This window comes from Daldinia childiae (genome assembly GCF_008694065.1).
Source record: "Daldinia childiae strain JS-1345 chromosome Unknown Scaffold8, whole genome shotgun sequence".
Taxonomy (NCBI): domain Eukaryota; kingdom Fungi; phylum Ascomycota; class Sordariomycetes; order Xylariales; family Hypoxylaceae; genus Daldinia; species Daldinia childiae.
The window spans coordinates 138,677-161,645 of record NW_022984649.1 but is presented as its reverse complement, the minus strand read 5'-3'; the positions used below and the strand labels follow the sequence as shown (position 1 = coordinate 161,645).

Sequence of the window (22,969 nt, the reverse complement as noted above, 5' to 3'; positions counted from 1 at the left end):
GAGAGTCTTAGCCTTGCCCCACGTATGTTTAGGCATAATGCGGTATTACTACGATGCCATACATAAAAATTGCGATAGCTTGTACAGATACTTGCGGTTGTTAATAGGCAATACATAAGTAACCGTATATTCATAACATAGACGAGACCGCCATCCAAGATAGGTGTTACGCAACATAACCAATCCACTGAAGAAGAAAGGGGTATCTTCCGTGCCTTCGTATCTCTCTGTCTAGCAGTCTTTCGATCCAATCTGCAAGCCTTAACCCGATGCCGTGGATATGCTAACAACCTGTGCCTTATGCCCACGCCAAAATATGCTTCTAAAAACCTGCCGCACGATACAATGACTGAAACAGGGAGAAAATAAAGCTGCCGTAAGTGAGAGTCCAGAATCTGGACTAAAAAAAGCCACGCACATGGAAATTCGAATAGTATATTTGTTTATCCACGTTGGGAAGCATATCGAAATGCACTTCCCTTGCCCCCACAGCATTCTAACAGCCTTCTAACCATCTACCGCAAAACCCCACTGCCACTGCTGCTCCCCCTCCTCTTCTTGCGGGAGAGAAAGGTGGCAGACTCTTCCTTCAGCGTGACCCAGACCCAAAACCAGCTAAGAAACTCGAGGAAGGCAAACGTGAAGAAGACGCGGTTGCGCAGGCCGTCGCTGCCGCTAACTACGGCGCCGGGGATGAATGCGGAGGGGGGTGTTAGTGGGTGCGATAGGCGGTTTGCTCCGGACCGGCCGGCGGTCGGCGTCGAGAAATACGAGAATAACGATAGCGAGGCGAATACGATGATGCGCAGAGGAGCTTGTGAGCCCCAGTAGTGGATCAGCCATACTTCTTCGGGGAGAGAGAGGGTGAGTAGGTCGGAGAGGCCGGTTACGAGGAGAGAGACGCCGAGGAGGGAGGAGACGGCGTTGGGGTTTGCGAAAGCGGTTGTCTGGGGCTGTTTGCGGAGTTAGTTGTTAGTTGTTTTAATCATCACTCGTTGGTCGAAATGAAGGAGTATAAATGGGGAACTTACCATGCCCATGGCTTCGCCTAGCACGTAGACAAGAGCTTGATCGGAGATGGCATTGGGATTGGTATAGAAGAAGTAGGCTAGGGTGATATGGAAGAGGCAGAGGGATGTCAAGATGGTCTTGACTGATATGAGCGCCATGGTTGGGTTTCCAGTTCTTGACGGTTTATGGTGGATCGTTCGTACGGCGGTGGTGGTCTTTGGGTTTATATGGATGTATCCACAGTAGGTAAGGTAAGATACAGGTAGGTATTCTTATTCGAAACGAGCGTCGACGACGATATTCTGTTCTCCGTTGGTGAAGAGATAGTTGGGGAACAAGAACGATAGTTGGATTGGTTCAAATTCCATACACGTCGACAAGAGTCTAACGGTCGTCGTGTGACGGACTCAACGGAATGGCGGCCGTCCTGCGACACGCATGCAGAGAGAATCCTTGGGTCTTTTGGGTCTTGGAGGGGTCGTCCTTGTGTCAGGTTCGGAGATGGGAAGGGAGAAAGGTGGTGCAGATGAAATGCCAATTCATTCCCATTTTCAGGGACCAGGATTATTTGGTTTTGGGTAAGTTATCGTGCTTATCATTATCGCCTATCGCGGGAGCTTCACATTGATGCACGGGCAGTACCTACCTAGGTACGTACTTTTTATTCACCAGTGATAGATCTAAGTTACACTAGACAGCCCTGAGTCGTGGCTCCCTTCGCAGCCACATGGATGGAGGGGTAGGCGGGGCTATAGGGCTGATGCAGGTAATAGAAAGGGGAGGGGCAGGTTGAAACGATTTACTAGTACGACGATAGTAAAGAGGAAAGTATGACCTGAGTATACTTGCTCAAGTAAAGTCAGTTACATGTCGTTCCTTCTCTAAATATTTTGTCTCTATTGGCTTTAGCTTTAGCTCTACTTTATTCCCCTTTCCCTCCCTCTTCCTCTTTTTCCTTTCTTCAACTTTCAATGCCCAATTCTTCTTATACGTAACAAGCTACGCACACAATGACCTCTTCCGATCTCCAACCTCCTCTCGATACGGCCCGACATATTCGTTACTGGCAACGATGTTTTCGTTCTGTACTCCCTCACCACTATGTGAGCAATGATAGTATCCGTCTCACCCTCGGATTCTTCATAGTCGCCGCTCTCGACCTCCTATCCTCGTCTTCCTCATACTCCGAACCTCCAAAGGATCCCCTGAAGGCTTCTCTTATAAGTCGAGAAGACCGTGCCAACCTGAGAGCCTGGGTACTGTCACTACAACATCCGCAAGGTGGTTTCTGCGGTTCACCTCACCATGTCCTACCGGCAAAGTATACCACCAAGTGGGATGCTACGAACAATGTTGAATCTGCACTAGACCCGGCCAATGCCAACATAGCTGCTACCTACTTTGCCCTACTTCTGCTAGGTATTTTGGCCGAGGATGACGGCTCTAAAGCATTCGAGGGAGTGAACCGCATAAAAACTCTACGCTGGCTTAAAACGTTGCAAAGGGACGACGGAAGCTTTGGCGAAATCATTGACGAGGATGGGTATGTAGGGGGAGGAAGGGATATGCGGTATTGTTACCTGGCTGCTACCATAAGGTGGGCTCTTGCAGGAGCTGAGACGGGTGAGGACTTTAATGTCGATGCTCTTGTAGCGCACATACGACGAGGGCAAACTTTCGATGGTGGTCTAGGCGAGAGTTCGACACATGAGAGTCATGCTGGATATGTGTACTGTGCTGTAGCAGCGCTATCCATTCTTGACCTCACCAACCCAAATGCGGCTTCGGAACCGGACCGGTACCTTCGAGCCGGTATTCCCTCCATCCCGTCTTTAGTCCATTTCCTAGCTTGCCGCCAATTTGACTACCTTGAACCCGATTCCGATGACGAAAGTGATGAATCTAAAAACCACCCACTACCCGATCTATCTACTTTAGATGTATCAGACGCACCTCAAATAGCTGGCTTTAATGGTCGTTTGAATAAGGTTGCCGATACGTGCTATACGTGGTGGGTTAGCGGCACCTTGTTCATGCTCGGCGAAAGCCAGGTCATCGATCGCGGTCCTGCCAGGAAGTTCATACTAGAGAAGACGCAACACATGATTGGCGGATTTGGTAAATATCCTGGTGCCCCTCCCGATGTATACCACGGATACTTAGGACTCGCTGCCTTGGCGACGTTGGCTAATGCCGAGGGTGACGAGAAAAAGGAGGAAGGCATAGGAAGATTCGACCCACGTCTATGCATAGGAATCGAAGCCTCCCAAAGGGTCAATAAGGCTCGGGAGGCGTTATTAGCTTCTTCCGAAGACGATGATAGCGACGATGAATGGATACGTGAGACTGAAAAGATAAAAAAGGAACTCGACTGGGATAATACCAGAGAAACTATTGCACGACTAGAAGCTAAGTGGAAGGCCGAGGGCAAGATACCTATTCATGAGATGGATAAGTGGAATCCTCTCCACCCGCCGAAGCTGGACGAGTTGGACGCCTAAACAGGGCAATAGGCCGAATCAGCAGAATGAGGACAGATATACTTCTTTGCTTTACCTATCAATTTCTCCTCTGAAATGTCCTATATTATACAAAAGCTGAGAATAGAGGGGTAAATGGATTAACTAGATTAGAGGGTAGCTTAGAAGATGGTTTGTTGGAAGATAGCGGTGGGCTTGTGTGGCTCGAAAGTCAATCATGAATCAACTGACTGGTCGAAATATGTCCGTTCGGATAGGAGAATGCACCGGTTAAAGAACGGTTATGAGCGTTTGCCTTAGGTAGTCTCAATATAAAATGATACCCTTCCCCTAATCGATTTAGGAATCTATTGTCACAATCCGTGTGTAGTTTCGAAGATATAGAGCAAAGTTGATATCTTGGCTAAATTGGCTATGCGGTCTTTAGACAAACTACATAAACCCACACGTATCTGACTTGAGCGCCTCATCAAATAAAGAGGTATCTCGCGATACCTTACGGTACCAAGATTACACATACACACATAGGCAACATTCCCAACCCTCATTCACAATCATGCAACAGCCCTCCCTTTCATATACCCTCCCCCAACACTGCCAACCCCCGGCAACCGCTCTACATCCAACACCAACGGTCCGCCCCCAGGACCACTAGCATCCAGACTAAGCGTGACGCGCGCCCTATCGGCAAGCACCCGCACCGTCTCGCCGAGATTCCCAAGATCAGTCTCGAATTGTCCTGCTCTTGCGCTCTCGGCACCGGGCGTCGTGACGCCCGCGCCCTCGTGGTCCCGCACCTCGCGGATGTCGACGCTGGGGTATGGGAGCCAGCCCTCGCGCAGCGGGATCAGGAGGATTGGGATCTCGGCTTCGGTGTCTAGGGTGCTTTCATAAGAGCTCGATTCGCTAGAGGAGGAGGGTGCTGGGATGACGAAGTGGCCCTTGCGCCGACCGCCTAGTAGCCACGTATCCTGGGGCGCGGTGATCTCGTAGCTGAACTCGAGGTCGGTCTGCTCGGCGGGCGGCGTATCTGTGTCCCAGACTCGGGTCCACTTTAGATGCAAGGCCGCGGGCAGTAGCTGGTTGGCGGAGATAGTTGGGCTTGACGGATTGGAGGGGAGCACTGGGGATGGTTGTGGGGATTCTTGGAGTCGGATATCGGTTGTGTGTACGATGGTTAAGGATGGTATGTCAACCGGGATAAGTATTGATCTGGGCTCGGCGGGAACCGAGGTTGTAAGACCTAACTTTGGATTTTCGGCTTGCCACACATGTAGGAAAGATGTTAGAGTCTGCAAACAGTTGGTACCGTCGGGTGCCTTGCCTAGGCCGGTGAAATATTTAGCCCAGCTGATGGATGACAGGAATGTAGTGGAAACAGATCTGAGGAGAGCTGCGCGCTCAAGCTCTTGTTCCGTAAGATGATGTCGGACATGTGGAATCACGACCGAGCATAGGAGCCTAGAGAATGGACGCAGCGGTTTGTCTTGAAGAGACTCAATTATCGAGTTTTCAAATAGAGATTCGATCTCTTCTTGCAAGACGCTGTAATGAAGCCTAAGGTACATGGTCTTCTGAGTTGTCGGCGTAACCTTCACATCGATATTGCGGGTGACCTTGTATAGAATACTAGCTGGCTGTTTTGGAAAGATAACGACAGGCGCACCAGGCGGCACCCCAAATTCCGACGTGAAGACTTCCGAGCTGAGGAGCTCGCTTCTAAATAGTCGTAGGGGACTGTGAGTCGCCGTGGACACGGTAAAGCGAGAGTAGAGAGCTTTATGCTTAAAGACATCTTGGACATTGACCCCCAGAGCCAGGGCAGTTTCGATGGTAGGTGTTTTCGAAAAGAAGAATTTGCCATTTTCAGTAGTATACGACACGTCGATGCGTACAGATATGTTAAGTGTCTCCTGCTCTACTGTGAACGGGAATCGGATTCGAACAACATCGTTCGACGATATGGAATCGAAATGAAATAATCCCCCCTCTGGTGGCTTAGAGAAGCTGACAGAAGAGCTGATACACTTCGCTTCGCTGGTGAGGAGTCTTAAACCTCCCGTAGCCGCCTTAACTCGAACTTCCGCATTTATCAAATTATTCCAGCCGGGATCTAACTCGACGTCTACCGTATTGTTTCGATCCAATTGAACATGATTCGATGCGTGTAACCGCACGTCTAACGTATCGGCTTGGTGATAAATGACAACATGTGGGGAATGGACAATATCGTTATCCTTATTTAACGGTTGACCCGTCTCTCGTTCGTAATGAAGGCGTAAGTTACTAGCGACGAGATCTATCTTATCGATCTCATAAGTCCCTGGGATCGTTGACTGTGATAGTTAGCGGAAAATCGTAGTTAGATACTCACAGGAATATACTCACATTGCTCTTCAGTTTGAGCCTGTTCTTGCCAGGCTTTAACACTACCGGTTGTGCGAGCTCAAACCGTATTTCCTTTGACGATTTCCCGGCCAGACTAACAACCCGTACTTTCGCTGAGTCAACTTTGAAGTTATCCACCAGCAAGCTCATCACCTTTAGGTTGAGAGAAATGCTGTCTTGACCCTGGTAATACTCAGGAGGGCCATCTACTTCCACAACCGAGAAGAAGCTGGACAGTGATATTTGTAATTCGTTCGAGAGAGTTTTTGTTGCTGCAAGCAGGTCGTCCAAGAATCCCTTGATAACATCACTATCCGGATAATCAACATCATCCATATTTGGTATTCGAAATCCTGACTTCTGTGCCTGACGATCTCTCTCGGCGGCAGCGGCTTTCGTCAGGAGCTTCAGCATAACCTTGGCGTACTCATCCTTTCGTTGGAGTTGCTTAAGGCTTTTTGAGTACATAACCAACATAGACAACTCGAGAAGGCTCCAGCCACTTTCTCCAAAAAAGGGGGTGGTCCTCCAAAAGTAAGAGGAAGCCGAGGTGTAGTCGCCAAGATAGTATTTCAATACTGCGATATCCGCCATGCTTGTCTGCACCGAATGATGATGATCAGCGACGGTGTAATGCCGCAGAGCTTTATCGGTGAGTGTCTCATAAAGACGGTAGAAATCGTCACTGTTGTCGAGGGCCGTCCTAAGAAGTTTACTATCAATGCCTGAGAGCGACACAATAACTTCTCTATCGGCCGGTACATCCTCATCCTTTGCCGCTGGCTTTTCGTTATTATCACTGTCCCCAAGATCGATATCGACCATTTCGATCATGCTCGTCTGTCCTATGACTGGTACGTCGGCCCAGCCATCTTTCCACCCTCGTTTCTTTCCGCATTCAGCAAGAATATTTCGGGATAGAATATAGAGCTCTGCTCTCCTAGCAGCGAGCTCTTCTAGCCCAGCTTTGAGAAACGTGGACTGGCCGTGCTCGCCTATAGCACCCGGTGGATGTCCAGAGAAAATATTTGGACTTGGAGGCGGACGGCCTACGTTGCCGGTACCGCTTGTTCGTATAGACAAAGACGAGCCTCTAGCTGGATGCATCATTGTCTTAGGTTCCGGTATTGCTGACTTTGGCTCGTGAGAATCTGGAGAAGCCAAAGCAGATGTTGGTATTGGTAAAGCTTTGGTAGATGTCTGGGCTAAGATTTGTTGTGCGATGGAAAATGCAAAAGAAGCCACTAGATTATCAACCACCTCCGAAACTAGAGGATCTAGTTGAGAAGGTACTGCTGTCTCATCTCCGTCTTCTTTTTCCATGTCAGATAATGCAGCAAAAACATCATTCCTCATGACTTGTGAAAGCGTCGGGATGAATTCTAGCGTCCGTCGGCAGATCTCACCAAGCATAGTTAAATCTTCATGCTCATTTTCCTTTTGTTTCGGGGGTGGTGCTCGGGGAGCAACACCGTGTAAAACGGACTCCTGCTGTTCTTTGAGCTTTGCCAGCAACTCTTCCCTAGTCGACCAGGCATTCCCAAGCCGGAGTAGGAGAGAAATTTGCCTCGCGAAGATATAACATCTGAAGTCGAAGACGGACACATTGTTGGCGACGATCATATCACGATACGGCTTCTTCGTAGAGCTGATTGGAATATCATCGTATGCGTCCTTCGGCTGAGTAGATTCGGCCTGGGACGATTGCAAATCAACTAGCTCGTCTTCATCCTCATCCTCGATTCCAATGATCGCCTCCCTAGCCTTGAGGGCGATCTGCTTCAACTCCTCCGTGTAGCCTAACAGGGCATTTGTAGCAGAGCTAGATCCGGCCGACATTTGGTCCTTGACAATCATATCGAGCCCCACGCTTAACTCATCGTATCCCACTAACGCATCCTCTACCAAGCCTACGCTTTCGAAGCCCCGAGCTAATCCTTCCTTAAGAATGAAGAATGTGCAAAAGTTCCATCCGGGTAAAGTCCTCTGCGCATCTTTCTCCCTAATATCTTCCTCGTACTGGCTAACACGTAGGTCAAAACTAGACAGAATGAGACTGCGAAATTTAGATACGAGATCCGTCCAAGAATTCTCTGTCTCTTGTTCTGTTTCGGTATAACCGCTAGGTACGGCGGGTACCACGCGTGGAAGCAGATCATACGGGACATCGTTAACACCAATACGAATTTGGGCGATCCGATCTACTGTTCCTTTGCTAGAGGTATTGAAGTCGGACCTCATCTTCTCCAGAATCGGGCTCGACCCGGGTCTCCATCTGGATGCGGTGGAGCTCTTTTCAGTTACAGATCCCGAGTCACGGGGTTGAGTCGCAGCGACGGTATTTGGTATAACAACATGAACAATAAGCCATTCGAAAGCATCGTGGTTTTCGGCCGTATTCTTCTTAGAACTAGAGGAAGGTGTATTCGTTTTAATCCAGTCGCGTATCTCCTGTCTCACGTGTCCCTTATATGAATCATTGTCGTCACATCGTACTAGAAACACCTTTAGATAGGGCGTCCTCCTTAGCCCTGGTATCTGATGTCGTCGCACGGGTGTGCTGTTTCGATTCGCAGTCTGATCGACAGCATCGGAGGAAGACGTCGCTCCAATCTGAGTCTGGAAACCGTCATCACGAGTAGCGACGCTATCTAATTGTTGGGAAGGGGGCGGAGAGGAAAGAGGCGAAGTAATGGAGCTCTTATCACCAGCTGGGACAAGGTCGACGTGTAATGTGTCAATGGAACGAAGGGGTCCGGCATGGGATTGCCAATGGAGGTTACGCAGAGGGAGTCGAGGTACTAGCCCGGGTGCGAGAAGCTTAAAAACATCATGGGGATCGAAATATTCGACTATAAGAAATCAGCAAGGCCGGCGCATGGCTTAAGGGGGTCATGTACGAAAGCACCTGTGACTTTAGAGGTAGAGAATGGCTGTTCCATGGCGAACAGCTTCAAGGATCGCTTTTTATTTCATGGCTGAGGTGTCAATAGTATTTCTGCTGTATATACGAGTTAAAACAATGAAGACATGTAAAATTAGCGTAGAGTGTGAACAATTGTCTATGTATTTGTCCAGGTTTAATACTTGATGTGTTGATGTTCATGTCGAGGCTGTCGCAAGTCGGCCATACATTAGGTACCTACCTCTATCGATAAAGGTGTCTAAACCAAGAGGTGCATACAGGCAGAAAGGCGTCAAAAAAGGTGGCGCACCCACTACCAACGCATACAAAAGTATTATATTTCAAAAAGTTATTTTATACCCAAACCTACCTTTAAAAAGAAAAGAAAATTATTATAATAAAATTAATCTATTAAATTATAATCGGATGATTTTTTTATTATTTATATTAACCTAAGTTAGTACGTAATCATAAGTTATATTATTATTATTAAAGTATTAAATATTAATATAAAACCACCTTTATTTAAAGGCTTATTTCCCAATCTTAGACTAAATAAAAAATATAGTAAAATAGGCCATTATTAGGGCTATCGAATAGTATATTTCATAATTAATCTAGTTTTAAATTGGCTGAATTATAGCCGTTAGAAGTTAGAGTGTTTTTGGTATATTTTGGTAGGAAGCGCCACCTTTTTTGACGCCCTTCTGACAGGTAAGCTCCAGTATCACGCTAATGCATAACAAGGTTCAGGGGGTAAAGCCGACTGAGAGCGGTGACAAGCCACGGTGCCCAATTATTGGTTAATATTAAATCTACAATTGGATTTGTATATTTGTACATAGCGGGGTCCGGCAGAATTTTAAGGAAATATTTCGCCATATTGGTACTGATGTATGCGACGGGGACAATCTAACGGCGATGGCGAAACCTTTAGGTCAGCTAATGAGGCCTATTATAATATTTTCCAATCTAGTCTTATAAATTTCAAGAAAACAATCACGTAGTTTTTCCATGTTATAATCATTCTCAAGCAATTTCAACAAAACATTAGAAAAATGTCGGGCCTACAAGCCATTCGATACTCGCGGGGTAAACTCGAAGTGCTCGACCAGCTTAAGTTACCCCACGAGCACCACTACGACCAGGTCTCGACGAGCGAGGAAGCATTCGACAGTATAAAATCTATGAGAGTTAGAGGCGCACCGGCTATTGCTATTGTAGCCGCCTTAGCACACGGAGTCGAACTAAACAATGGAAGTTGCAGTAGGTATCACTCGCAGCCCTACTAGTTACATGGAAGTCGACGACGACCAATAACTGACCAGGAATAGAGGCCTCGACTACACACGAAACAATATCCTATATCGACTCTCGTCTAGATTACCTTAAACAATCGCGCCCGACAGCCGTAGATCTCAGCAATGCAATTACTCACCTTAAGAACACGATCCGATCCGTGAATGTAGCCGGCAAGGAGGACGATGCGACGGGACATGAAGCGATTATTGATGCATATATAACGGCCGCAGAAGAAATCTTTCGAAAGGATACCGAGACCAACCTCTCCATCGGCAAGCACGGCAGCAAATGGTTACTCGAGAATGCACCGACCAAGTCTTCCGATGGCAAAGTGTCAGTCCTAACACATTGTAATACGGGATCGCTCGCTACATCAGGCCACGGAACAGCGCTCGGCATCATCCGCTCATTATACTCAGGCGGCCATCTACACCACGCCTTCTGCACCGAGACTCGGCCATACAACCAAGGAAGTAGGTTAACCGCCTTCGAGCTAGTGTACGAGGGCATCCCTTCCACGTTGATTACGGACTCAATGGCGGGCGCCTTGTTCGCTACCAAGAAGGCTGAGAATAATATTGCTGCTGTTATTGTGGGTGCAGACCGAGTCGTACGCAATGGAGATACGGCCAACAAGGTAGGGACTTACACGCTCGCTGTGCTCGCCAAATATCACGGTCTGAAATTTATCGTGGCGGCGCCGACGACGAGTATCGATTTGCAAACCGAGACAGGCGCAGGGATTAAGATTGAAGAGCGAAAGCCGGAAGAGTTGACTCAAATCAGCGGAGCTGTAGTAGGAAAAGATGGAAAGGTAGACGTCAGTCGTACGGAGCGTGTAGCGACAGCGCATCAAGGGATTGGTGTGTGGAATCCGGCATTTGATGTCACCCCGGCAGAGTTAATCGATGCCGTGGTCACGGAGCGCGGTGTTGTCGTGAAGGGAGCAGATGGAACCTTCGACTTCAAAGGCATCATCCCCGAAAGATGATCCATGGCAGTTTGAGAACAAGAATCAGCACCGAAGAACACCATGGAGAGATCAAAGGACCGATTTTTCTGCGGTTAGGAATTATGACCTTAGCGGTTCAGCGCAAGACATTTCCTCTGTTGGGTATCCTATGATGTTGTACGAATTAGCAAACATGAACAAATTAGAAGAGCTGTGCTCAAATTTCCTCAATCCCCCAGACACAAACCGCTTAGCTTTCGAGAGCATGCAGGATGAGCTTCTTAAAATCCTCCACCGCCGTTTCCAAATCCCCAAGCTTGATCGCCTCGTCCGGGCCGTGTGCGACAAAAATAGTTCCTGGTCCATATAGATATCGTGTATGGTTGCCTTGTAAGTGGTGTACGTCCGTTCCATAGTTCACGGTGGTAGTTTCGAAGCCTGCATTAAGAGTTAGACGGCCTGGATAGTAGTAGTGTATAATTTTCATAGCTTACCCTCGACGTCGCAGTCGCACTTGACCACGCCATACCCATTGTTGCAGTCGAATTCAAACGCGTCCTTGTCGACGCTGCGCATGACCTCCTGCAATCGCTGCGCCACGATCTTTTCGCCTCCATTCTCAGGACCGACAGCCACGCGGACCGCAAGTCGAGCTGTCGCCCTCTCCGCAATCACATTCGCAGCGACGCCTCCCTCAAATAACCCGACGTTTACAGTTGTGTTGCCAAACTCTTCGCTGCTACCCAGGTCCGTATCCAAGACACGTACCAAGCCGCGTGCCAGCACCTCCGTCGCACTCTTACCCAGCCACGGATATCCACTGTGGCCCGCGTGCCCTTTTACTGTGATGTTGCAGCTAAATATGCCTTTGTGTCCGCAAACAAGACGACCCTCAGTTGGCTCTCCAAAGATGGCCGCTTTAAAATCGGGAGGGGGGCTCAATTGGCTACGTGTGTCCGAAAAGAACCGCATCCCATCACCCGACGTCTCTTCGCCAACCACATATAAAAGCATAACAGAGTCCTCCTCACCATCAATGCGACCAGATTCGAGCAAGGACTGGAGGGCAATGATCTGCGCGGCTACACTGGCTTTTGCGTCAACACTGCCGCGGCCAGCGATCACAGTGTCGGCGGTGGGGTCCGCATCGGTTCGTGAGTAGGGAATAAAGGGTGGGACAGTATCGATATGGCTGGAGACAAGCACCTTTGGAGACGGGTGTCTGTTGGGACCCGGCCAGGCGAGGACGTTGAAGCGGGGCTTGCCAGGATTAGAAGTATTAGTCGGTGGGAGGGCTTCGAGCTGGACGACAAAGTCGCGCGCTGAGAGATAATCGACTAGGAAGGTTCCGACGTCGTTTTCATTACCACTAATAGAAGAAATCTCTACGAGTGACTTGTGCAGGGAGACTAGATCGTCACGATATGCCGGCGCATTGGAATCGGAAGCGGACGAAACGACGGAGCTTGGAACTTGAACTGGCTTGATAGGTATTTGAAGCTCAAGTCCCAGGACTTGGGAGCTACCAAGAAGCAAGACCGGAAAGTATAACTTCATTTCCGAATCTAAGGATTAAATCAAAGTGATACGCTAACTGAGTCGTTGTGAGTCCAGCAGCATTGACCGCATAGACTAGTGGAGAAATGTTGAAGTTGGTAGGTTTCTATTTAGTAAGAGTCTCCCAATAAAGCTACCTGGGTTTCAACTTGGGTACCTTGATAGTTAGAAGAAACAGCCACAGGAACTGCCACATTTTGTCACGTCATTCTACATTTAGTTATCCTCAAGTTACACCATAATAGTGTCTAATTGAAATTAATAAATGACGGATACCTATCTCTTCATTGAGACTTAAGCAGGAAATGTAATAAATCAAGACTAGCATAGATATATGTGAATCTAATTATGGCTTTTTATTTAGTTGCCTGGCGGTCTTCGAACATCTCTACTATGAAAAGAGGATTTGCCTAGAACGTACATAGTCAATGTCTAAGGTATCAACAGCTATATGGCATCAAGCGTTATACGATACGAATTATACTACCTCGAAGGATTTAAGTGAAGGATTGCAAGTGCTAGCATAAACGAGTTATAATACTGATCCAACTAATCTATATGTATGTGCCATCGCGCCACGCCCGATGTAAGACACCTTCAAAGGTATATCACTTGAGGTTTTATAAGATGATTATTCGTATCAGTAATTATAGACTACTAAGTTTGCCTCTAATGCAAGTCCTAAGATCTCACTCAACACGAAGTTTAGTCGAGTTGGGTGGCTTGTTGTAAGTTTATAGCGACATTGCCACTTGAATTGGCCTAAAAATACCCCTGGCTTGAGAAGTTAGGTACCTAATAACACTAACTGGGTAGTGTTATACATAGGTGGTTGAAGAAGCCGGAATTAAGGCCCGAGAGCTCAACTTTGGTTCGAATTATCTCAAGTTATGCACTAATCGTATGTTAAGAATTACTTAATATAGAGAGTGATTCCTCGACATATGTAAGACTTGGTATTCGGTCTAAACAACATTTTTTCGGGACATTCATAACGCCAACACAACTAACCAAGGCGCAGCTAACCGTAATAAGGGTAGCAGACCAAGGCATAAACCGTACGATAGAGTTAGTATCCAGTGTACGGAATATACTATAACTGCATTGCCGGTGATCTAGAAACAGACGTCCGGCCGAAATTCTGGGAGGCGCGGTTAATAAATAAGAGTCATGCGGCCAAAGTTGCGCCTACACCGTCACGAAAGCGAGATCTCTACGCGATGAGCTGAACAGGGCTGAACTAGCTGTGCCGCACCAAGTAATTTCCGCATCGCTTATGGGTGGACCAACATCGTTTCTATGTCCATTGAACAATGCTCGCTTGCTCGTCAATGTGACATGGTCAACGTTACAGGGTCAATCTTAAATGGAGTTGGTTCTAGGCTTCACCCAGTACGACACCTCCTTGGAGTAGGTATAGTCGGTGACCAGGACTAGTATCTCACGATGTGCCTTAGGTCCGAAAGCGACTTTCAAGCTCCTACTGGGGCTTGGAAGTCCGCTTATAAAGACACTGGGGAGCCCGGCGCGTTCACCATGCCATTTCTTGTGAATCACGACGACATCCCCCTTACCAAATTCATCGATCAGGGTTAAACTCACTCGCGTTCACAATGAAGTCTCTACTCGCAACGCTTTCCATGGCTATCGCCGTCAGCGCTATCCCCGACATCACCGTTGTTCCCAAGGAGCTTTCGTGTAGCAACTGGCCCTTCTTTCGGCAGACATCCAGCGTTGCCGGACCGTTCAACATCTTTGCCGACTCCACCGGCAAAGACATTGACGGCAACAAAGCTAGCTATACCACCATCTCCGATGTTACAGTTGCCTCTGCTTGGGTATGGAATCTTCGTTACATATCTAATTCCGCTTGAAATACTAATACTATAAAACAGTTGGGAATAAGCAACATCAAGGACGGAGCAGTTCCTCAAATCCAATGCCAGGCGTTCGGCAGCGCAGAGATGTTAGCCGTGAGCTTGAATGGCCAATTCCAGCCTCTCAGCATATCAGAGTACTTTTATCACGAGTATGACGGTTTGGTCTTCGCGAAGACCGTAGCTCGGGGCGCTCCTATCGAACCTCATTGGCATTACTACCCCAACGGCACGCGGCAGGAGGGCACATTTTTGGGGTGGAACAACTTTACGACGTGGGCGTACTTACTCGACGAAGCGTCTAATAAGTACCGAATCCGCCTCTTGACGGACACGTCTAAGAAACTTTTAGATGGAGAGTTTACCGGCTTCGTGCGAGCTGGCTTTCCAGGTCTGTCCGACTAAATAGTTACTACTCTTAGGGTTTCTAGCAAGCAAAGGCTTGGGCAGCGTAAAGTTGCCTTCTAATGTCTAATATATAAAGTTACCTAACTACCCGTTGATATGCCCTACTTCCGTATCAAATTATTTCCATGTAATATTCTGCCAATGCCGGAAGTTAGCAAGGAGGAGGAATTACTGAGCCATCTATTACGTTGAAATCCTCTCATGACCTAATATTTATCTATATTGTGGATTAAATATAACTATAGATACCTGTGTATGAGCTGCTGTAAGCTCATAGGCTTCTATGTAGAGATCCTTATCTACAAGTTAGGGGGCTGGTTCACAGAAAGCTTGCAGCAAAGTCGTTTGCTGAGCTAATAAATAGAATCCATCAAACTCTTCTAGTACAAGACAACGAGAATTGCAGTCATTCCAGGACATACATCACCTGATTGATATATGGGGTAATCTTCTTCCTCCGAAAATCGTACAGCGTACGCAATAGATACCAAAAAATACAACAAGGCTGTACAGTCCGAGCCGCGCGTGTGCTGTTCACCGCTCAACTGACAAACCTAGAAAACAAAAAAATACCAAGACAGATATCTAGGTATATAGGTAAACAATACGGCCGGAAATCCCGTCAAAAACAACAAGAACTCGCTCCGCTACAATGCGTTCATGCTATCACAGGGTATCATCAAGTCGTTATCCCCTATCACGCTCACCAGCTATGACGGTTCCAACACCGGCACCGGCACCAAAATCTAGTGCAGCATCTTTGGAGTCTGCCTCACCTTCATAAATTTCTTCTACTTTTTCTCCGGGGACTTGCAAAATGGGACTGAAATGCTCTACCTCCTCGACATCGTCCTCAGGTTCGACGTCGCATATTGCTTCTTCTGCTTCTTCATCCTCTTCTTGGATAGTGATTTCGCCGCTTCTCCTCCCCAATCCGCTCGCACTTGCGCTCCGGCTATGACTACTAGAGCTAGGACCGGCGCGCGACGAGTTACCAATGGAAAGCATGGGTCCTTTGAATAGGTTTCGCTTGCGCTTCGCGAATAAGACAGAGGGGCTATTTGACGTAAACGGATTAGGAGAACCGGGAGGATTTTGCCCCGACTTAGATGAAGGCATGCCCTCGTTAAAGTTTAACGCGACCGTCGGTCCGCGGACGAGACGAATATTAGACGGAAATGATGTGCTAGTTGGCGTAGCAGGGAGAACTTTGACTGAATGATGCGGTGATCGTCCAGGTGTTCTCGTTGTCGACACAGATCCGGTAGAGCTTGTTGAGCTAGCCTTAGAATGCGAGTGGTGGTGATGAGGCATCGTTCGAATGGAGGACAGGGAGGAAGAAGTCGACTTTCGACCTCGAAGACCAATGGATGAGCGGCGCATCGTAGAGCGAGGTGTTAGCGGGCCTGGAGATAAGGATTGGCGTTTGTATGATGAGGTACTGGATGGTATACGATGCGGTCCCTGGTTAGAAGACGTCAAAAGCGGAGTTGGCGTAGGCTTCTTCGCTGGGTTACCGTCGTTTCTCCCAATGCCTTTAACATTTCCGTTTGGTAGACTCGGCGAGTTCCCACCGCTCGACTCAGCAGCGCCTTGTAAAGAGGCGGGATACTTACTAGTGTGAGGTCGAGGACTAGGATCCTTAGGGTTCTTGCTGGCACCAGACTGACCGTCTTTAGCTGCTAGGTTAGGAGTAGACATGCTCCCTCGCTTATTGGGCCTGTGTCGTCTTGTACTCTCAACAATCCAGTGTGTCCAATTCTTCCATGTGGCAACAATTGCCTGCGATGGCTTCCTGCGTACTTTTTGTGGCGGATGGAGTTCTTGTGTTTGATGTCCTAATGCATCTGATGTAGTTACAAGATGGAGGGTGGAGCCCCTGGACCTCGCACTCCGGAGGATGCCTTCTTTCGGCGGTGGTATCGGCCGTCGTTGCCGAGAGGAGCTAGCCGACCGCACAGAGTCCTTATCTACCGGCGGCGGCGGTGGCGTACCGTCATCAGCGTTTAGACGAGTGTTTACTTGAGACTCAGGCAAGTTAGGCAATTCTGGGACTTGGAAGTCGCTGTATGCAGTACTTCTCCTTTCTGGACGACCTCTCATCTTAGGCATAGGCGGTTCGCCTAGTATCCCAGAACCATTGGAATCCTCATCTAAAATCGGCGCCATGCGTTCAAGCTTGCTAGATGCTGCAGAAAATCGACGCGAGTTTCTATTTTCAGCTTCCCTTTCTTTCCTTTTTCTCTCGCGCCGGCGAGCTTTCCTCTCCTCCTTTTCCAACAATAGTGTCCACCAACCAGCCAGCACGTCACATCGTTGTGCTAAAACGCTTTCGATAACAGCATCAATATCCACGCCGGCACTTCGCATTCGCTGTAGACAATCCTTCTCTAGATGTGTAGTAAATGGCGGGGGCTGGTGCAGCTTAAGAATTGCTTGCTGCTGAGGAGCATACTCCGCAAGAAATGCATGGGAAAGGATCTCGGGCAGGGTAGGTCTTAATAGAGGTCGTTTAGAGAGGAGTATCTTGATTAGGGCAACAGCGTCAGGAGGAAGATGTCCCGGGTACTTTGGCTCCTCCGTTAGGATCTTAGTTCTCGTTATATTATCGTCGTCGTCGTCGAACGGCAGCTCACCGCATAGCAGCGCATAAAGAATCACACCTAGACTCCACACGTCTATTTTCTCGCCGGCATATTTCTCCCCTTTCAGCATCTCTGGCGCCGAGTAACATATCGTACCGCAAAATGTCTGTAGATAGTTGGACTTGCCCTCGTATTCACGCGTAAATCCGAAGTCTACCAACTTGACGTTCTCGTGTTTGTCTAGCAAGATATTTTCGAGTTTAAGATCGCGATGGACACATGACTGCTGGTGTACGTAGGTGACAGCACCAACTAGCTGTGTAAATATCCTCTGCACCTTTTCAGCGGGGAGGGGGCCATTGTTAAGGAGGTAATTATAGAGCTCGTCGCCTAGGTCAGGTCAATGATGATCTTGTCTCGTGGGATTGTGAATCACAGCATACCTGGGCAGTACTCTAACACAAGCCATACCAAGGACTCTGTCACTATAATTTCGTACAGGCGCGCGATATGAGGATGGACAAACTGCCGGTGGTGATGGATTTCTCGAGCAAGGTTGGAGTCATCCTTATTAGCTGACTTGAGGACGACCTGTTGCGATTAGGACCGATTCTAGGGGAGGATCTGGTAGAAGCTTGAAAAGCCTAGACGTGACAAACCTTGGAGCCATTTGTAAGCCTATGGTTTGCGAGATAGACCTTTCCGAAGGAACCCTTCCCTATCAGCCTCCCTAAGGTATAATTCCCGACGTGTTTTAAGTCCTTATTCGAAAATTCGCTATAAGAAACGGAAGATATCAGTATCCAACCCCCATATAACTTACGCGGAGAACCGGACTTGAACTTACTCGAGTAACTCCTGATACGAATTGGCGAGCTGTAGATATACAAAGCACCATCAGAAATCAAGTACCTAATGTAAAGAAAAAACACCAACAAGAACAAGAGGTATACACCAGTTTAAACTAACCTTTGCTTTCCGCCCCAGCGCCTCGGCCTTAGCTTTATTTGTCTGCATGACCCTCTACAACCTATAACCTATCTTCAACACCGCCCACTCCCTCCAGGGCACCGAATGTTGTCTATTAGCGTTTCAACAAATATCGTAGATGCGGCAATGTGTTTGTTGACTGGATTGGGATAGCAGATTACGCCTCGAGGATGGCGATCGGCGCCTAACCAAATGCGATGGAGCATGAATAAAATAGCTGGTTATACTGAAATATAGCACGGAGGTAGCTGTTTCGATCTAGCTGCGGTACGGGTAGGGCAGACGGGTTCAACGGCCACAAAGGCGCGGGCTTTGGGCAATTATGCAGGGACCTCGTCTCTCGGTCTTCGTGTTAACATGTCTCGCGTCGCGGTAAATGTCTTAGTCTACAAAAGCGTCGAAAGCAATACTATTGGAATAAAGCGGTTCGGCTCGCGGACGATAAACTCGGGAAAGGTTCTAACCTAGGCGTAGTGGACAAAAATGACACTCTTCCCGTTGTGGTGGTGTATATTTGATGTTACGCAAAGCAATATGTTTCCGACTGTTGTAAATTAATTACAACCAAAGTCGGGAGAAGTTTCTAATCCTCTTTCTGAAAGCCATAGCAGCTACGGGTAAGGATCGCCATTGCCCGGGGCTGTCCGAGCTTCGACAGCTGACATTACTATTGCGCGGTGGTCTCATGCAGGGATCCGCAAGCAGGGCAAGGGAAACCACCGGGGATACTAGCGGCCTTAGCGGCACTGTTGGCCCCTTAAATAACCTTATCGATACCGCCCTGTCACCTATTGATCTTGCTTACATGTACCTAACCTAACCTACCATAGCGGCAAAGGGTGGTTTTGAGAAACGATTCCTTGACCGAATACCGTACCTCCCATATGCATTATTCATTAAAAAGGCAACGTTATTTCCCAGAGAATTATTTCTCGATAAATAATCGTTTCTTAAAAAAAAACAAAATTTTCAATTTTTTTTTATTATTTTTTTTTTTTTTTACATTTAAATTAATTTAAATAGTAAATTTTAAATATATTATAAAATTTATAAAATTTATAAGTTGTAAGTTTTATTATTAAACCAATTAAAGTTTAATATATTGTCACCGCCAAGCCACTGCCTTGGCAGTGTGGCGCACGGACCACGTGTTGCTAGGGCTTGCTGCCCCACAACCCCCTGGTCAATGCGCACAGGTTTTAGGGTATAAAGGTGTGGGTGCGCGTTGCGCACCACACATTGTAGATCCTTTCCTCTTTAAGCTTATTATATTTACCAATAGAGTCTAGTTCATCAGATCCCTGCATCTCTGCTAGCTTTAGCCCGTGACATATATACACGTAAAATTATTTTATTATTTAACATTATATATTTTATTTAATTAAAAAAAATCTTAATTTTAAGTTTAAAAACGATTTTTTACCCGAAAATGATTTTTTATAAAAATATAATAATTTAAACAAAAACGATATTTTTCAAGTAAATAATTATAAATATAAATAACCGTTTCTCAAAACCACCCTTTGCCGCTATGGTAGGTACATAGCGGCCAACCCTCCCTTATTCTTCTTTTCTATCAAAATTCACTTATACAAGACCATAACCATAACCATAACCATAACGTCAAAGATTATGATCTCAAATATTCAGAGACGCTTCTCCCCCAACGTACCCCTCCTTTATATGTCCACATGCCAGGAGCATTACCATTTTTCAGCCCATCGATAGCATCAGCAAGATCTGGTCCAAGCCCTTCTTCCTTGATCTCCTTGATAGGGTACAAATACGTCTTAAAGGAGAAAAGTATCGCTCGCGTCTTGGGCATCCGCGTCAACGTTTGTAACTCCATTCTTACCCGAGTCTGCCGGTCGTCAGTGCTTGTTCAATACATGTTCATTTTATAGTATCTTAATTCTTACCTCTTCGATATCCACTTCAATATCTTCTTCAACTTGGTCTCCCTCATTGACGTGATTACCAGAAACATTGAATAACTCTGAATTAGTTGTTATTGACCACTACGACCTGGTATTAGTGAATCTAGTATTATGTACCCAATACAACTCTTGAATTTGTAGATAACTCACATTGACCCGGCAAGCGCTTTTACCAACTTCCAGACGGCTAAAATATCTTTCCATACTCAGACCGATCTTTTCGTACGACGGAACTGGTTCATGTATATCCTTCAGTAACTTTCCTATCTTGCTGGCCGGATCGAAGCCACTTGGGCAACAGCATACGAATCCAACACATTCATGCCCATCTGGTGTCTCGCGTAGGAAGAACATATCATCTTCAACGGTTTCGCCAAGGCTCCGTAACGCAGTTACCGGGTCATCAGGGGGCAGAAGCGGAAGGGAAACGCCAGTAACTCTATTAAGGAAGAATTTTTCGTCCCGTTCGAAGAGCATTGGATATCTAGTTAAGAGGTACTCCAGAAGATATGAATATGCCTCTTTCACGGCCTGAACACCAGAAGGCAGACAGCCTAGCGTGTGGTTTTGGTGTTTGGTCATTGTGACTCGTCGCTCTTGTATACGCGACAAATAATTACGATCGATAATTATGAGATCCGAGGGAGACGTTGACTTGAGTGCTATATAGGGTAGCACTATTATGAGCATGCCATAAAATGACTGCATTGGATGGTTTAAAGAGTTTTTTACGTACCCATCGTTATGTGATAGATTGGCTTGAATGGTCGAAACTTTTGTGGCTCTGTTGTCTCCCAATCGAACTTGTCAAGAGGTTTGACATCAGGCCCAGGTTGGCAAATTCCGGCATCCTTTTTCTGAGGGAACTGGTCAATTTGCTGTGTCACTTAATTAGTATTTATACGTTTTTAGAGTAAATGTCACGACGAGGCTTGCCTTTTTGGTATGATGATGCCATATCTTTATGAGAATGATAGATAAACTTAGTAAAGCTAGTGAAATGAAAAAGGCCGACGTGCTGTATAGCATAGTGTTAAGACTTTTCTATTTTGTGATAATAATTCTCATATGTTACATTAACAAGATGTATACTCTTATACTAATGCTCTTATACTAATATTAAATGCAAGCCCCGCAACCGCGATACGGAGCTTCGATAATGACTTTGGTTGATGTCACTGTATCTTGCTTGAATTGGCCGATGCCGGCCTGCGCTTGACAACTCATATCAACTCACCTTATCTTGGAAGGAAAACTAAGAATGGTCGCTTGAAGCTTTCCTATATTATGTCCTTGGGGCCAATAGAATAGGCTAAAGGGCTTGCGTATAATCGTCGATCATCGAGATACCTACCTCTATAAGCGTTAATCTTTAGTCTCACCTGTCCTAAAGTCTAATAAAATATTGTGATATTGTAATATAAATTAGAATGATAGTGAAGCTAGGTTTTAATATACTCCCTAAGTTTCTATTGCGGAATTTAATTAGGACACTTTTAGTGGACGATACAAGTTTCGAGCAAGGTGTGGTCGAATCTAAGTTATTATTGTAAGATAACGTTATATGTCATCGCCGTCAACCAAAGTGCGGGGCTTCAAATATCACAAATGAAACCCATACCTTAGATACGACTTACAACTAAAGCCTCTATAACTAACTTAAGGAAGTCTCTACTATTATAAACCCTTTTTAGTTTATAAGTTAACTAAACTAGGTATCTTATGTGAACATGGTTGAAGTTGAGAAATACTATCTTCCGCCTACTCGCCTCATACCTAACTCTCCACAACCTCTACTTTATTATAAAGGACTCCTGGTTGACTCCTCCGAATGTCGACCTGAAGCCATCCACGAAACGCTCGATAAAAACCACTGGGAAACACAGTGGATATTTCGGTACGGCTCAACTCAGCTATCGCATTATCATTCACGAATCCATGAAGCTATGGTCGTGCTCTCTGGCAGGGCAACTATTAGATTCGGCGTCGCGGATACGGATCCTGACCTTGATAAAAATACCTGGGGTGGTGCGAAGGAAGAGGGTGGGATCGAGGTGACGGCTAGCATTGGAGATGTTTTTATAATCCCTGCCGGCGTGGCTCATAAGACATATAATACTAGCCCCAGCGCAGAATTCAGTCTATTATCACCAGGTGATGGACACGGGATACCCGGCCCCAATGCTCGAGAGTCCTTAGCAAATGTACGGCTTTCTGGGTTCACGATGATGGGAGCTTACCCTAAGAATTGCGGCTACTGGGATTTCTCTATTGGGGGAGAGGACGTGAGGGACTTTGAGGCTTCGTGGAATATTCCAAAGCCCGGTAAAGATCCCTTTTTAGGTGACTCACGGGATGGGATTGTTGGACATTGGGACGCTGCTGGGATTATGAAAGGAGAGCATCCACTACCAAGCTCTAAAAGATCAGTTGATATGCATTCTCATGGGGAGAAGTCTCTCTAGTCCTGAATATATTTATGGTATTGAAAAAAATCAATAATTGGTCATATGTTAAGCTATCGAAACTTAATTATTCCTTTAGTTCATGAGCCTCTGCTGCAGTTACGTCAGGGAA

General features: G+C 46.7%; 9 protein-coding genes across 9 annotated transcripts; 4 read left to right on the top strand and 5 right to left on the bottom strand.

The window, feature by feature from the left end:
* Positions 1–515: 515 nt before the first annotated feature.
* GL218_06840 (uncharacterized protein) lies at positions 516–1,169 on the bottom strand (the record flags this gene model as incomplete). The annotated part of the gene is made up of 2 exons (XM_033583569.1): positions 516–953; positions 1,032–1,169. The coding sequence occupies 2 exons, from the start codon at positions 1,167–1,169 to the stop codon at positions 516–518; spliced, it is 576 nt and encodes a 191-aa protein (XP_033433014.1).
* An 852-nt stretch (positions 1,170–2,021) lies between these two features.
* On the top strand, positions 2,022–3,512 carry GL218_06839 (Geranylgeranyl transferase type-1 subunit beta; the record flags this gene model as incomplete). The annotated part of the gene is made up of 1 exon (XM_033583568.1): positions 2,022–3,512. The coding sequence occupies one exon, from the start codon at positions 2,022–2,024 to the stop codon at positions 3,510–3,512; it is 1,491 nt and encodes a 496-aa protein (XP_033433231.1).
* A 533-nt stretch (positions 3,513–4,045) lies between these two features.
* GL218_06838 (Trafficking protein particle complex subunit 10) lies at positions 4,046–8,821 on the bottom strand (the record flags this gene model as incomplete). The annotated part of the gene is made up of 3 exons (XM_033583567.1): positions 4,046–5,827; positions 5,880–8,731; positions 8,788–8,821. 3 exons carry the CDS (start codon positions 8,819–8,821, stop codon positions 4,046–4,048), a joined length of 4,668 nt encoding a protein of 1,555 aa, XP_033433232.1.
* A 1,021-nt stretch (positions 8,822–9,842) lies between these two features.
* Positions 9,843–11,077, top strand: GL218_06837 (Methylthioribose-1-phosphate isomerase; the record flags this gene model as incomplete). Its single annotated transcript, XM_033583566.1, has 2 exons — positions 9,843–10,050; positions 10,119–11,077. 2 exons carry the CDS (start codon positions 9,843–9,845, stop codon positions 11,075–11,077), a joined length of 1,167 nt encoding a protein of 388 aa, XP_033433233.1.
* A 211-nt stretch (positions 11,078–11,288) lies between these two features.
* Positions 11,289–12,595, bottom strand: GL218_06836 (uncharacterized protein; the record flags this gene model as incomplete). Its single annotated transcript, XM_033583565.1, has 2 exons — positions 11,289–11,476; positions 11,533–12,595. 2 exons carry the CDS (start codon positions 12,593–12,595, stop codon positions 11,289–11,291), a joined length of 1,251 nt encoding a protein of 416 aa, XP_033433234.1.
* Positions 12,596–14,208: 1,613 nt separating this feature from the next.
* Positions 14,209–14,877, top strand: GL218_06835 (uncharacterized protein; the record flags this gene model as incomplete). Its single annotated transcript, XM_033583564.1, has 2 exons — positions 14,209–14,433; positions 14,491–14,877. 2 exons carry the CDS (start codon positions 14,209–14,211, stop codon positions 14,875–14,877), a joined length of 612 nt encoding a protein of 203 aa, XP_033433235.1.
* A 690-nt stretch (positions 14,878–15,567) lies between these two features.
* On the bottom strand, positions 15,568–18,482 carry GL218_06834 (uncharacterized protein; the record flags this gene model as incomplete). The annotated part of the gene is made up of 5 exons (XM_033583563.1): positions 15,568–17,855; positions 17,909–18,056; positions 18,125–18,242; positions 18,313–18,341; positions 18,435–18,482. The coding sequence occupies 5 exons, from the start codon at positions 18,480–18,482 to the stop codon at positions 15,568–15,570; spliced, it is 2,631 nt and encodes an 876-aa protein (XP_033433236.1).
* A 1,603-nt stretch (positions 18,483–20,085) lies between these two features.
* On the bottom strand, positions 20,086–21,350 carry GL218_06833 (uncharacterized protein; the record flags this gene model as incomplete). The annotated part of the gene is made up of 5 exons (XM_033583562.1): positions 20,086–20,316; positions 20,375–20,473; positions 20,543–21,054; positions 21,129–21,249; positions 21,297–21,350. 5 exons carry the CDS (start codon positions 21,348–21,350, stop codon positions 20,086–20,088), a joined length of 1,017 nt encoding a protein of 338 aa, XP_033433237.1.
* Positions 21,351–22,122: 772 nt separating this feature from the next.
* GL218_06832 (uncharacterized protein) lies at positions 22,123–22,857 on the top strand (the record flags this gene model as incomplete). Its single annotated transcript, XM_033583561.1, has 1 exon — positions 22,123–22,857. One exon carries the CDS (start codon positions 22,123–22,125, stop codon positions 22,855–22,857), a length of 735 nt encoding a protein of 244 aa, XP_033433238.1.
* Between the last annotated feature and the right edge of the window lie 112 nt (positions 22,858–22,969).